Source organism: Bemisia tabaci, chromosome 9, assembly GCF_918797505.1.
Source record: "Bemisia tabaci chromosome 9, PGI_BMITA_v3".
NCBI classification, from domain to species: Eukaryota; Metazoa; Arthropoda; class Insecta; order Hemiptera; family Aleyrodidae; genus Bemisia; species Bemisia tabaci.
In genome coordinates, this window is record NC_092801.1 from 40,561,392 (window position 1) to 40,574,720 (window position 13,329).

Here is a 13,329-nt window from a genome sequence, read left to right on the forward strand (position 1 = left end):
CGTTAGGGTGGGACTTATTTTTTTAAATCGACAAAACCAAATGTTGCACGGTCTTAAATGGTTCTATGTGATAAAAAAACACGGTAGCCAAGAGGATTTTGAGAAAAAAAATTTTTAACCCGGCGCGCACAGGGCCTAAACATCGAGATTTTTTTGGTTTTTTAGGCATTTTCGCCGTATATTTTTGATATTTTTGCCAGCAACACAGATTTGACGCTAGATGTCCAAAAATTGGTAAAAACCTAGCACATACCTTGCAGATTAAGGGAAAATTTGTGTTTTTCTCCTAGGTCACTTTCACTTCGCTTGGTAATGCCGAAACTCTCCGCTCGGCAGCTCTAAAAATCGAAATTTCGCCGTTTTTTAACGCATAATGAACTTTTTGAGCAACCTATAATGGTAGTAAAAATCCGAAAATTTGTGGAAAGCAAGTCCATACCATCAGTATGGAAGGGCAAATGTCAGAAAACTCCTAGGTCTTTCATTTTCTGCCAAGCTATGCATACAATGTTGGAAAACCCGTCAAAAATAGCTCAATTTTGACCGTTTTTTTTTCGCGTTCGAAAATTTATTTGACGCCCTGTAATGACAATGAAGGTCCGAAATTTTGTGGAAAGTAAGTTCATACCATTTGTATGGAATAAAAAATTTTACTTGGTTCCTCCGTCTTATATTCTTCGCCCTGCGATACCCGAAATGGCAGCGAAAACGTCAAAAATACCTCAAAATGGCCGTTTTTGGAGAATTTTTTTGAACACCTTGCAGTGGCAGTGGAGGTCCAAAAATTTGTACAAAGTAAGTTCATACCATCCGCAAGGAATAAAAAAATCTACTTGGTTCCTATGTCTTACATTCCTCGTTGTGCGGTGCCCGCAATCACTTCGAAAACGTCAAAAATACCTCAATTCGGCCGTTTCTTCAATGGCGAAATTTATTAGACACCCTGTAATGACTCTGGAAGTTCGAAAATTGGGGAAAGCAAGTCCGTACCACTAGTATGGAAGGGCAAATTTCAAAAGATCCATAGATGTTTGATTGTTTGTCGCACGGTGTCTTCAGATACACAAATAAGTGAAAAATACCTCCATTTTGACCGGTCTTTCGCCATCAAAATTTCATAGACACCCTGTAATGACAGTGGCCGTCGAAAACTTTGCTGAAAGTAAGTTGATTCCATCTTCATGCAATAAAAAATTCTGCTTCGTTCCTATGTTATGCATTCCTCGTTGTGCGGTGCCCGCAATCGTATCGGAAACGTCAAGTGTACCCGAATTCAGCCAATTTTTTTTTACCCAATTACTTTTGAGACACCCTGTACTGACAATGGAAGTCCGAAGCTATGTAAGAAGCTAGTGTTGAAAGAAAGCAATCGATAAATTTAGGTATTTTTGAAGTGTTCGCCTCACTTTAGGGCGTCTAACGACAACAATAAAAAATGCAAGGGTCTTAGAAAAATTGCCGTTCCTTAGTGATGTACAACGTATATTTCCTTGCACTTATAAGAGTCCCCGATGTCATAACAGGGTGCCAAAAAAATTTTTCACACGAAAAATTGGCCGAATTCGGGTACACTTGACGTTTCCGATACGATTGCGGGCACCGCACAACGTACAAATTTTTGGACCTCCACTGCCACTGCAAGGTGTTCAAAAAAATTCTCCAAAAACGGCCAATTTGAGGTATTTTTGACGTTTTCGCTGCCATTTCGGGTATCGGAGGGCGAAGAATATAAGACGGAGGAACCAAGTAAAATTTTTTATTCCATACAAATGGTATGAACTTACTTTCCACAAAATTTCGGACCTTCATTGTCATTACAGGGCGTCCAATAAATTTTCGAACGCGAAAAAAACGGTCAAAATTGAGCTATTTTTGACGGGTTTTCCAACATTGTATGCATAGCTTGGCAGAAAATGAAAGACCTAGGAGTTTTCTGACATTTGCCCTTCCATACTGATGGTATGGACTTGCTTTCCACAAATTTTCGGATTTTTACTACCATTATAGGTTGCTCAAAAAGTTCATTATGCGTTAAAAAACGGCGAAATTTCGATTTTTAGAGCTGCCGAGCGGAGAGTTTCGGCATTACCAAGCGAAGTGAAAGTGACCTAGGAGAAAAACACAAATTTTCCCTTAATCTGCAAGGTATGTGCTAGGTTTTTACCAATTTTTGGACATCTAGCGTCAAATCTGTGTTGCTGGCAAAAATATCAAAAATATACGGCGAAAATGCCTAAAAAACCAAAAAAATCTCGATGTTTAGGCCCTGTGCGCGCCGGGTTAAAAATTTTTTTTCTCAAAATCCTCTTGGCTACCGTGTTTTTTTATCACATAGAACCATTTAAGACCGTGCAACATTTGGTTTTGTCGATTTAAAAAAATAAGTCCCACCCTAACGTTCGTGTCTTCACTTCTCGTTCAATTTTTAAAATTTTGTCTCGTTTTGAAAGATGATTGTTCGTTTTGTCAGATTTTTGTACATAAAACCCGTAAAGGTGTCTATTTTTTTTCAATCTGTGAAAATAAAACCGGATGATTGAGAATGGCTCTCAATATGAGGACAATATTATTCCGTTACCATCCCAATTTCTCATCAATTGAATCGAAGACATTAATAACAGCTGAGCTAACCTCATATATGGGCAGGTGCCAATCGCGCTACGAGAAAGGTCGCAGAACAGGGTCAATCATCAAGCGGACCCTGCCCCCAGCCCCCTACAGCTCAGTGTTTACGAAACAGTCGACAACATTGGGAAGAATAGACGTTCACGTTTTTTTTTTTTTTTTTTTCACTCGCAAATTTAGCCAAACATGTGCTTTGATTTAAAGGCAATTTATTTCGCTTAATGTTTTGTTTTTCCATTCGGAGGAAAATTTCTCTAACATATTCCTTGGATAATTTATTTTTCTTTCCTCCATCATTCGAACGAGATATTTTACAGGTTAAGTCTAAGCCTTTAACATTGTCATCGATGATGAAGTTAAATTTTTTCTTTGCTTCATAATGATAAGACATTTTTCACTCAAAGTGCTTTCCTTTGAAGAAAAGAAAATGCCTTTATAAACCAAGACAAATTTTTTCGCTAATCTCCATGCTGATGTATCCCCGGAATTTGAAAAAAATGAAATACGTACATTTTACCCCAGAAACTCCCGAAAAATTGCGTTTCTTTCGAATTACCCCACCCATAATCACCTGCGCAGTCGCCATTTTCCCACAGAGAAACGATTGCGCTTCCATTGAGTTCGTTTCTGATATCCATAGAATTATATTTGTTGCCTATTCGGAAAAATTGAAGGAGAACTTGAAATGAACAATACCAACCAATTGCGTCATAACGTATTTCGTCGGTTCAATCAAACGTTGCGGAGCGGTGCATTTTGTTATCTTTTCTTCGAGTAGACAACTATTCGCGCTCCTGTGTATGTTTGTTGCCTATGCGTTGAAATTGAAGGCGGACCTTAATCGGACGTTATCTGCTAAATGTTCCTATAATACACTAAAAAAAATTCGCGACAAAGCACCAAAGTTATATTTTCGGTTTAGGTTATCAGAACAGTGGCGAGGCGTGAAAAGCAGAATGGCAGAGTGGCGAATGGCAGATAAATCGATATATCGCAAAGCACGCCATGTCACTGGTGCTTAGGCTCATAACTGAAATTCGGTGCCTGTGATCAAAAACTTCGGTCACTTGAACCGAGAATGCTCGGTGTTCAATGTGAACGGTAGTTCAGTACGTGTGGCCGAACTTTTCATATAAATAACAATTTCGGTACGTATCGAACGTCAAACTTTTTCGGTTCAGCTTACTGAAATCTGAACCGAGAATGTTCAGTGTACGATTTGAATTGGAATTCAGTATCCGTAGCAAATTTTCCCTCATTGTCAGTGAAAGCGTGTTTCCCTATACTGCTGTGCTACGGAAGAATGCCGTGTGAACATTCAAGAGTTGTCAAATTTCCTTCGATAAAATGTTAATTTTTAAGGAAAGCTATGCATATTTTTCATTGAAATTTTCAGGAACTTTAGGTGAAATTGCGAACATAATATCTAAAACATTGGAGGAAAAATAAACAAAAATTTCCCCTGAAATGTGTGATTTACCGAAGGAAATTTGGCAACGCCTAAAGGTTCGTACGGCGTTTTTCCTTGGCACGGCAGTATAGCACTGCAGTATTCATAGGGTCTTTCCTTTTAAACAGTGACGCACAGTAAAATGCGGAGAGGAATTTAGATTTAAGTGCTCATGTGGCATACGACGTCAAACTAAGAGACACCTAACTGCGCAATATTGCGCACGAGTGCCCGGGTGGGGAACCCTCATGACAACCTCGTATACTACCCTGCCATGCTAAGGAAGAACGCCAAATGAGCCTTCAGACGTTGCCAAGTTTCCTTCGATAAAAACCGAATTTACTAGGAAAATTGTGAATATTTTTTTCCAAAATTTTCAGACTATTTTGTACGCCATTTAATCTAAAGTATCTGAAGATTTCAAAGAAAAATGTCAATTTCAGTCATTTCCGTTGTGCAAATCGTGTTCCACGTGCGAGGCTGGAAAAAATATTTTATCCAAACGCTTATATTCGTACCTTGTCCGGTTATCAACTATGATAACGTACACATAGTACATCGAATGAAAGAGCTCACATATCTTGATTAAAATAGGCACACCAAAATGTTTTCATATTGAACAGACAGAACACTCGTCACAGGTCACCTGTAAATTTTTTGGGGCACGTGTTTTCAACTCCCATTTCGTACTTTTTGAAAGACAATAAGCCTTCTATTTCCTAAAACGATAGATGGATAAGATTTATAGATTTAAAAAGATCCGGCAGATCAATAAGCATCCTGTAGCTATTTGTAGTTGGATTAGAATTGGCATTAATTCGTCACCTTCCGGCCACAGTATCATAAGCGTCATGCGACGTTCCAAAATTTCCGCAGTCATTTTATTTTTCCACCGGGAAATTTTTCAACGAAGCGGACCGAAAATGTCACTGAATTTTCTTTGTGCTGCCGATTAAATTCGGTGAAATTTTCGACCAGATTCGACCAACAATTTCTTAGTAAAAAAATAAAATCGCGGCGAAAATTTCGAAACGTCGCATGGCGGTTTTGGTACCCTGGCCGGAAGGTGACGAATTCTGCCGTGCCAAGGAAAAACTCCGTATGAAACTTCAGACGTTGCCAAATTTCCTTTGATGAAGCGCGATATTCTCCGTAAAATTATGAATATCTTTCTTCCAATTTTTCAGATGATTTTGATCTCAATTTTACCCGAAGTTCCTAAAAATTCAAGGGGGAAATATTCCTAAATTTCCTCAAAAATGAAGATTTTCGTGAAGGAAATTTGGCAACTCTCGAATGCTCATACGGCGTTTTCCCTTAGCCCAGCAGAATTGCCCTGATGAAAATCGGCAACAAAAAGAAACAATAATAATTTAAATTTAATCGTTAGGGCGTTTGCCAGTTATAAAAAACTAAAATCGGAGACTTTTAGGGTTGATTTCTTACAGCGGAAAGCTCACGTGAGACTCGGCTTGACAACCCCCCCCCCCCCTCCCCCTTCGTAAGGCTGCTAAAGACAAGTTCGGACACACCCCCCCCCCCCCCCCAAGTGCCTCACGTAATACTCGAACTGCTCATGGACAGTAAATTTTGTTGTCCGGGAATAGTTGGACAACATTGGAGTTTTGATACGGCGTTTTTGGTTAGGACGATGGCGTAGCTTTGCGGCGCAAAAATCCAAGTTGGCGAGGCCGGAAGCTTTCCGTCGGTGAACAAACAGCTCGGAAAGTGGGCCCAGTCGCGGTCGTGTCGTCAGTCTCGCTGTTTGATCGCGCTTCGGCTGTCATCGAGGCCCTTCAAAAGTTCAAGCGGGCGTGACACTCCGGAAAAACCACTCAGACGGCAGATCAAAAAAATACGCACCCTCTTCAATCCGTCACACCACGAATGCCACGTCCCCTTCCACCTTTTTTCCTCTGCTCATTTTCTGCCTCGTCTATGGCCAACTCTTGTATAGTTTGTTTATTCCGACTCGAGACAATGAGGACCCCTAGAGAGAAAAAAGGAGGTGTTTGCATCTTGAGGATTGTGTACCCTGTGACGTACGTCGGTACAATCTGGTCAGCAAAATCCGGAATTCGAAGTATGAAACACGGACCATAACGTCCAATTTTTTTGCTTGAATCAACTCATGATATAATTTTAAAAACTTTATGTAGAATGCATTTTTCCCCATGAACATTTCTAAGAAAATCGATGATGAAAGTCGCCGTACCGACCTACGTCATCAAACAAATTCCAAGATGCCCGAAAGGCAAACACCTCCTTTTTTTCGCTATATATGATAAGGACCGAAGTAACGAACATCGGATCATAGATTAAAATGTTTTGAGCTTGTTTCTGAAATATCTCAAATGGACCCAGTTTAGCAGAAAGGAATCAAGCCCCAACAGCTATTGCCAAATCTAACCGGGCAATTTAATTCTTTAAAAGAGAACTTTGCATGTGCAGATTCCTTCGAAAATTTTACAGAATTTGCATCGCTCTATGCAGAAAATTCACTGAAATTTTCACAAAAATCCGCACCTCCGTTTTCATGTAAAAAATGAAATTTCCCAACTAAATTTGGCAATAGCTGATGTGGCTTGGTTCCTTTCTGCTTAACGCGGTCCAAATGAAATGGACCGACTCCCGAACTACGCTCTTCGGTTTGCAACGTTGCAGATCTCCTGTCATTCCTAACTTTTTGAATGGAAAACCAGCCAATGTTAATTATTAATAACTTCTTTGATATTTCCTCTCTGTGCGAAGATAATTCTGGGAATACTGCAAGGAATGCTTTTAATAATTTGTTCTAAGTTCCTTTCAAGAAATAAAACAGGTGCGGCGATTTTTCAACATAGCAAACGAGAATAGATAGCTATTCGCGCTTTCCAGCACGTTTGTTGCCTAAACGGCGGAATTGAAGGCGAATTTAAGTTTAAGATACTTACTTATTTATCAACACATCATCTATCGGTATTTTGGAAGTTTATAGAGGTTGACACTTATCGATGGTGAAGTGCAGGAGTGCGTATCTCAGAAAACACGATTTTCTAGGAGAGGAAAAAAAAAACTGTTTCCATTCCTCTTTATTGTTTGCAGAAGGGTAATAATTCTTGAGGATAGCAAGATTAAGATGCTTTTTCAGACTCTATCAGCATTTTGAATAATTTCTCGAATTGTTAGAAAATACGGCAGAAATGCCGAGATTCGCGTTTTTGACACCAAGAATTGACACTTCATCACGAGATACGCATATTTGCAATAGTGTTTCAAACCTGTTGTTGGCGGATTTGGATCATGTAAAGACAAAAAAAAGAATTTTACGCTAACAATTCCTTATCAGATAAGCTTTAGTTTGATCTTATATGACCAGATCAAGCATCGTGTAATTGGAAAACGACATTTCTTCACGAGATACGCATTTCCGTAATTAGCGTTTTGAACGTGCTCTTGGTCATTAATATTAAAAATAGAGTTTATTCATACTTAAAATTTGCTTAGAAGCTTTAGTTAATCCAATACGATGAGTCACCGATAAGTGAATCAAAGAATTGGCTTCCTTGCCTTGAGTAACTTTTACAACATAGGTAAGAAGACAGTGCGTAGTCTCTAGAATGTATCGTCTCTGCGTGGACCCTCAGAAAATTATATGTATAGGTAATACTTCTTTTTCTATTTTACCCCCAACACTTTGGCACATACACCGTTAGAAACCTACAGCCTTTTAGTGACCGTAGAAACCCGGAGGACATCCATGCTTTATCCATCCACGCTCTATGCCTTTCAAATGGACGCGTGGAACAAGTACCTTTTTTTTCAATTCTGATTATTCACAGTTCATCGTCGAAAGCTCATTTTATCCGTGCGAAACTTATTGAATTCACAATTACTTTTGAGTGATTTGCGATCTTGTAAACGACGACTCACTCAGTCTTGCATGAGAATACGATGACCAACGCAAGAAGACTTTAAAACCAAAATCTGAACCGAGCGTTTGGACTCTCTTTCTTGAAATAAGACTTACAGAAAAAAAAAATCTTGAAAATCTTGTCCAATTTTCAAAATTACGGCTCGATTGAAGACTCCAAAATTCTGAGCATTTCTGGTCAACATCGTTGCACAGGGCTTCTCAGATACGATACAGAAGAGCGCCTTCAACCCACTGCGTAACCTTAATGCTAAATTCTGATACCACTATTCGTGCGTATTGACAGTTATTTTGCATAGCCGGCCAACTGAAGGCAAATCATTGACCCAGGCAACACGGTACGAATTTCAACAATCTGATACGTGTTTTTTAGGGAACAAAACATCTGGGGGTGCCCTACATGGTATCCAATAAGCAGCCTCCGAGGGTGCTCCAGCACTGCTTCACCTGGCATTGAAGAAGTCCAACCCCGAGGGGCAGCCCCCCTGGCCTCCAAGAAGCCCAATCCCCCCGGGGTGCCCCTTTTGGCATACAAGGAGCCCAGCCCACAGGGGCTGCCCTCCTTGGCAGTTCAGTCACCCAAATCATTAAATTACTTTTAAAAATACGAAAATTTCGAAAAATTTCAGTTATTTTCCCGAGGTTCATCCAGAAATCTTTCCCAAAAAATTTTGAACGCTTTTCCCTTTATTATATTTTTCGGTACATCATATTATGATACTTCCACCCCTTCCCTCTCTCAGTGATAAGGTGTCATCGCATAGCCGCGCCGACACAACCCTATCTTCTACACCGCTCTGCTAAGGATGCCGCATGGACATTCGATAGTTGCCAAATTTCCTCGAAAAAAACATGCATTTGTGAGGACAGTTCTGCATAGTTTCCCTTGAAATTTTAAGATATGTTAGATTAAATTGCGAACGAAATTATGTGAAAATTTTGGAAACCAGTTCACTATTTTTTTGGCGAATTAGACTTTTACTGAAGAAAATGTGGTAACATCTGAAGGCTCATTTAGCGTCTTTCCTCAGCAAGGCAGTATAACTGGTGAACTTTATGCTGACCCCTCAAACTCCTGGAGCCTTCGTTCTCCGGTCGCACTGAGATAGGCTGCAGTGGCGTGTCCTGCTTTGCGATACATCGATTAATCTGCCATTTAAACCTATGGAAAAGGATCGATGAACAGGGTGTGGTCGCAACGAACACCTTAATGATCGATTCTTTAACATATAGCTTCAAATGGGGAAATATCGACTTATCGCAATTAGCACGCCACGCCTCTGAATTGTGCTGCTGACTTTTGAAATTCCTATCTACTCTGCTCGAGACCAGATACTAGCTTAGTTTCAGTTTCAATCGGTCGGGCTCGGTTCTCTACCATGGCTCCACGCCGTGAGCTACTTACTCCGAAAGACACCTTTAATAGGTATAATTTATCAATCGCAGTTCCTCAATGGTAGCAAGCTCTCATCAAACGTAGGTGTTTTGAGGGTTTCAATTGTTTTTCACCTTTCGAGTGGTAAAGTTCATTCTCCACTAAAGTGCCGATATTACAATCGGCAAGGCCCTAATAATTTGGCGAAATGCGCGGATTTCTAGGTACAGAAACGTGTGCAAATACCTAGTGGAAAATTGTATAGGAAGTGGCGGAATATCCAGAAATGTTCCCGTAGAATTTGGTCAGGCTATAAGGAAGCAGCAGACAATTTTATAATTGACTTGGATAACCTTTTTGATGTTGCTCATGGTGATACTTCAGAACTAAAGTCAACAGCGTCGTTTTTGGGCAAACGGTTTCCTACTCTACCGTGCTAAGGAAAAACGCCTTATGAACATTCAAGAGTTGCCAAATTTTCTCCGATACAATGTTTATTTTTAAGAAAAGTTATGAATATTTTTTCTATGAAATTCTCAGATAATGTATATTAAAGTGAGAACAAAATTATCTAAAAAATTGGAAGAATAATATTCATAAGTTCACCAGGAAATTCGTGTTCTATCCAAGGCAATTTGGCAACGCTTAGAGGTTCATACGGCGTTCTTCCTTAGCACGACAGTACTAGATTCAGTGCATAGGCGGATCCAGTAAGTTGGCAACACCGTTTTTTCTCCAATTAAAACCATGTAAATGTATCGATTCTTGGTGTTCCGGCCAGAATCGACTATTTAATATAGGTTTAAATGGAGGAAATCCGGTGTTGCCAAATTACTGGATCCGCTTCAGACCCAGCGTACACGTTCCTGGAGCTTACCATCGAGCCAGGTGGACGGCCAAGGGATCAATTTATTGCTTGAAAATGTTTTTGTTCAAAAATCAACTCAAAATGTCTTCTGCAGAATCAGAAAGCATCCAACAACTATGTATTTTTACCGTCAAAGTTTACCTATGCATGTGCAGCACGGCTAGAGTTCACCGCACCATAGTGTATCTCACCGATCTCCTGCACATGATCTTGAATTCATAAAAAAATTGCTGAATTATTCAAAAATTGATTCTGATATATCAGCATTACCAGTCATCTTTGGTGCCTTTTGCCGGAAACTGCAACCTGGCATTTTTTTATTCGAAATTCTCAAATAAAAATGGCTGAAGCACTGAGTAAAAAGGCATTCGAGCCACAGACCCAAAAGCGTTTGGTCTTTACTTTAAGAGTAATCTTTGAGAACTGAAGAAGGAGCAATTTATGGTTCATCTTTTCAGAATCAAAAACATTTTTAGATCGATCTAATCTATCAACCAAGTTCTCTGGTGATCAGAAAGAAGGAATGGGGGACAAATGAGGATTATAATAACTGTTTTGCAATTGTTCATAATTTAAAAGAAGTCAATGACTCTGCTGATCGTCATTCAAATTGATAGATGAGTACGAACAAATTTTAACGAAAGATGAGAATAAAAACAAGCCATTGTACAGACTGTAAGTGAAAACAAGAAGCGTTTTAAGGGTGTTGGAAAAGCAACAATTGCTCAGGAATAATTGTAATTTTTTTGAAGACGAAAAGGAAATTTCTCATCTTGCTTGTCGATTCCTCCAACTTATTCTTCATTCTAAAATGCTAGTAAGATTGTAATATGCATTTTGCTTTGCCAGGAAGTGCTGGGAAACATTTTTGTTTTTTTGTCCTACCTGTTAAACATAGGTAAACTCGAAATTTCATTGTCATTCATTCGAAATTATCTTAACTTGTTTGTTTTTTTCAGGTGCTCAAAGTTATCGCTTGCCTCATCTCCAGCTCAATAATCAGTGTCATTTATGTCCTATGATCAACACAGTACGCATAAAAGTTCAAGGACTGGATGCTTTAGTTTTTCAGTGCCTGATGCGCTCAAAGTGACTGGATGAATAATTGTCAAAAATGACAGAGTATTTCCTCGCATACTTCAACTCGAAGGTATACCTCTTCCTGTACCTACCTACTTACAATAATTTAATTTCCTCTCATACTTTTTTCAGTAAAAGTCTAGGAAAAACTCCTCTGACTGGTTTCTGCCAACGTTTCAAAGCTGGTTGTAATACCTACCCCTGGTAAAAATTGGCAGTAGGATTTGTGTTCCAAAATACTATAGACCTACAGCCAGGCCCGCCATATCCCATCTCGGGCCTCGGTACCAGTTTGAAGGCCCGGGTCCCCAACACTGAGGGGGTCCGGGGGCCTCCCTCGGGAAATTTTTAAAAATTTTAAATCTACTTGGACGCATTTTTGAAGCTCCCATGACGGAGATTTTCCGGCAGTTTCTGCGGAATAATTACGCTTTTTTTTTCTTTTTTCTTTCTTTTTTTTTTACTTTTAGCACAAAATACTTTCGAATTGTTGCATTCAAAACATCTTGAAATTTTTTCGGGAGGGGGGGGGGGCAGATGATACTATTTTCAATTCTAGGGGGGTCCAAGCCCCCCTGGACTCCCTTTTCGTACGTCTATGGCAAGGAAGTTGAGTCATTGAAGTCGAGTATGCCCAGACCGGAGACTCTTAGCATCCGATGACGGAAGAAAATGAAACGCAGTTACTAAAAATATCAGTCTATACTAGAAATCTTGAAAATAGATAGAAATCTTTAAAGAAGTAAGAAAAATTCTACAGTGCCCCAGCGTGTTTTTGATAATTGGACGTATTTCTATCAAACGGAACTATGTGCATCATGACGTGAGCCCTGTTATGCATATATTCTTATGGGTCTCAGGGCTCATGTCTTAATGCACATAGTTCCGTTTGATAGAAATACGTCCAATTTATTCACCTTTTGCGAAATTTTTAGGGTGAATTTTTCACTTTTCCTTACGAAACAAGAGTTACATGTGAATTTGTAGTGGTCTTTCACCAATGGCACGGTCCCTCCAGAGCCCGGCCCGGAACCAGGGACCCAGTATCCCCCCCCCCCCCCTTGTGGCGGGTTTGCCTACAGCCGGCTGTAAGAGTTCCTTCAGCTTCTAGCCAGCTATACAATTTGATATAGCCTTTTGTAGCCGATGGCGATAAAGCTACAGCCAGGCGATAGTGACTGGATAATTTTTTATCGCTTTGTATACTGCCGTGCTAAGGAAGAACGCCGTATGAGCCTTCAGACGTTGCTAAGTTTCCTCCGACAAAAACCGAATTTACTGGGAAAATTGTGAATATTATTTTCCAAAATTTTCAGACAATATTGTACGCAATTTAATCTAAAATATCTGAAAATTTCAAGTGAAAATATCCATAAATGTTGTCAAAAATACAGGTTTTATTGAGGGAAATTTGGCAACTCTCGAATGTCCATACGGCGTTCTTCCTTAGCACGGCAGTATAGCCCGGCTGTATGATTTTCTTCACTTTCTACAGCCAGCTATATGATTTTCTATCGCCTTCTATAGCCGGCCATAAGAATTCCTATGGTATTTTGAAACGCAGCTCCTGTTACCAATTTTTACCAAGGACTTCAATTAAATCTGTCTAATACTTTCAATAAAAGTGCTTTATAAGGTTTCTTTTACGTTCAAAAAAGTCGAAGTTACCTAGTTTTGGAACAGAAAAGACAAAAATTTCACATCAACCAGAATTGCATCAATTATCAGTTGGCTCTTTTGTTAACCCATAAATTTCTATAGAGTTGGTGCCATTTTCAGATGTAATATTCGTCCATTCTTTTCTCTCCACATTTGCCTCAGCTTTGTATGCTTTTAATCATAATCCTCTTCAAATTTACTAGTATTAATGATTTTAAAAGTCAAGCCACACAAGATTGTACACAGCATTACTCCTGCAAATAAATCCTCCTTATTCTAGAGTTAGTCACTGAATTTCTCACTGGTTCAAGCCAGGCAAATAAGTAGGGCACCATAGTATTGTAGTATTGGCTTCCCGC

The 13,329-nt window shown here is 39.5% G+C and overlaps 2 protein-coding genes across 2 annotated transcripts in view; one reads left to right on the top strand and one right to left on the bottom strand.

Annotated features, from left to right (window-relative positions):
* LOC109036839 (uncharacterized) overlaps positions 1–11,366 on the top strand; it is a 30,392-nt gene extending 19,026 nt beyond the window's left edge. Inside the window, exon 4 of the mRNA XM_072304370.1 lies at positions 11,191–11,366. Within this exon, the coding sequence (XP_072160471.1) occupies positions 11,191–11,230 (40 nt within the window). The 3' untranslated portion in view covers positions 11,231–11,366. The remainder of the gene's footprint in view (positions 1–11,190) is intronic.
* The window catches only part of LOC109036846 (uncharacterized), a 109,868-nt gene that overhangs the window by 43,639 nt on the left and 52,900 nt on the right, over positions 1–13,329 (bottom strand). The window lies entirely within an intron of this gene.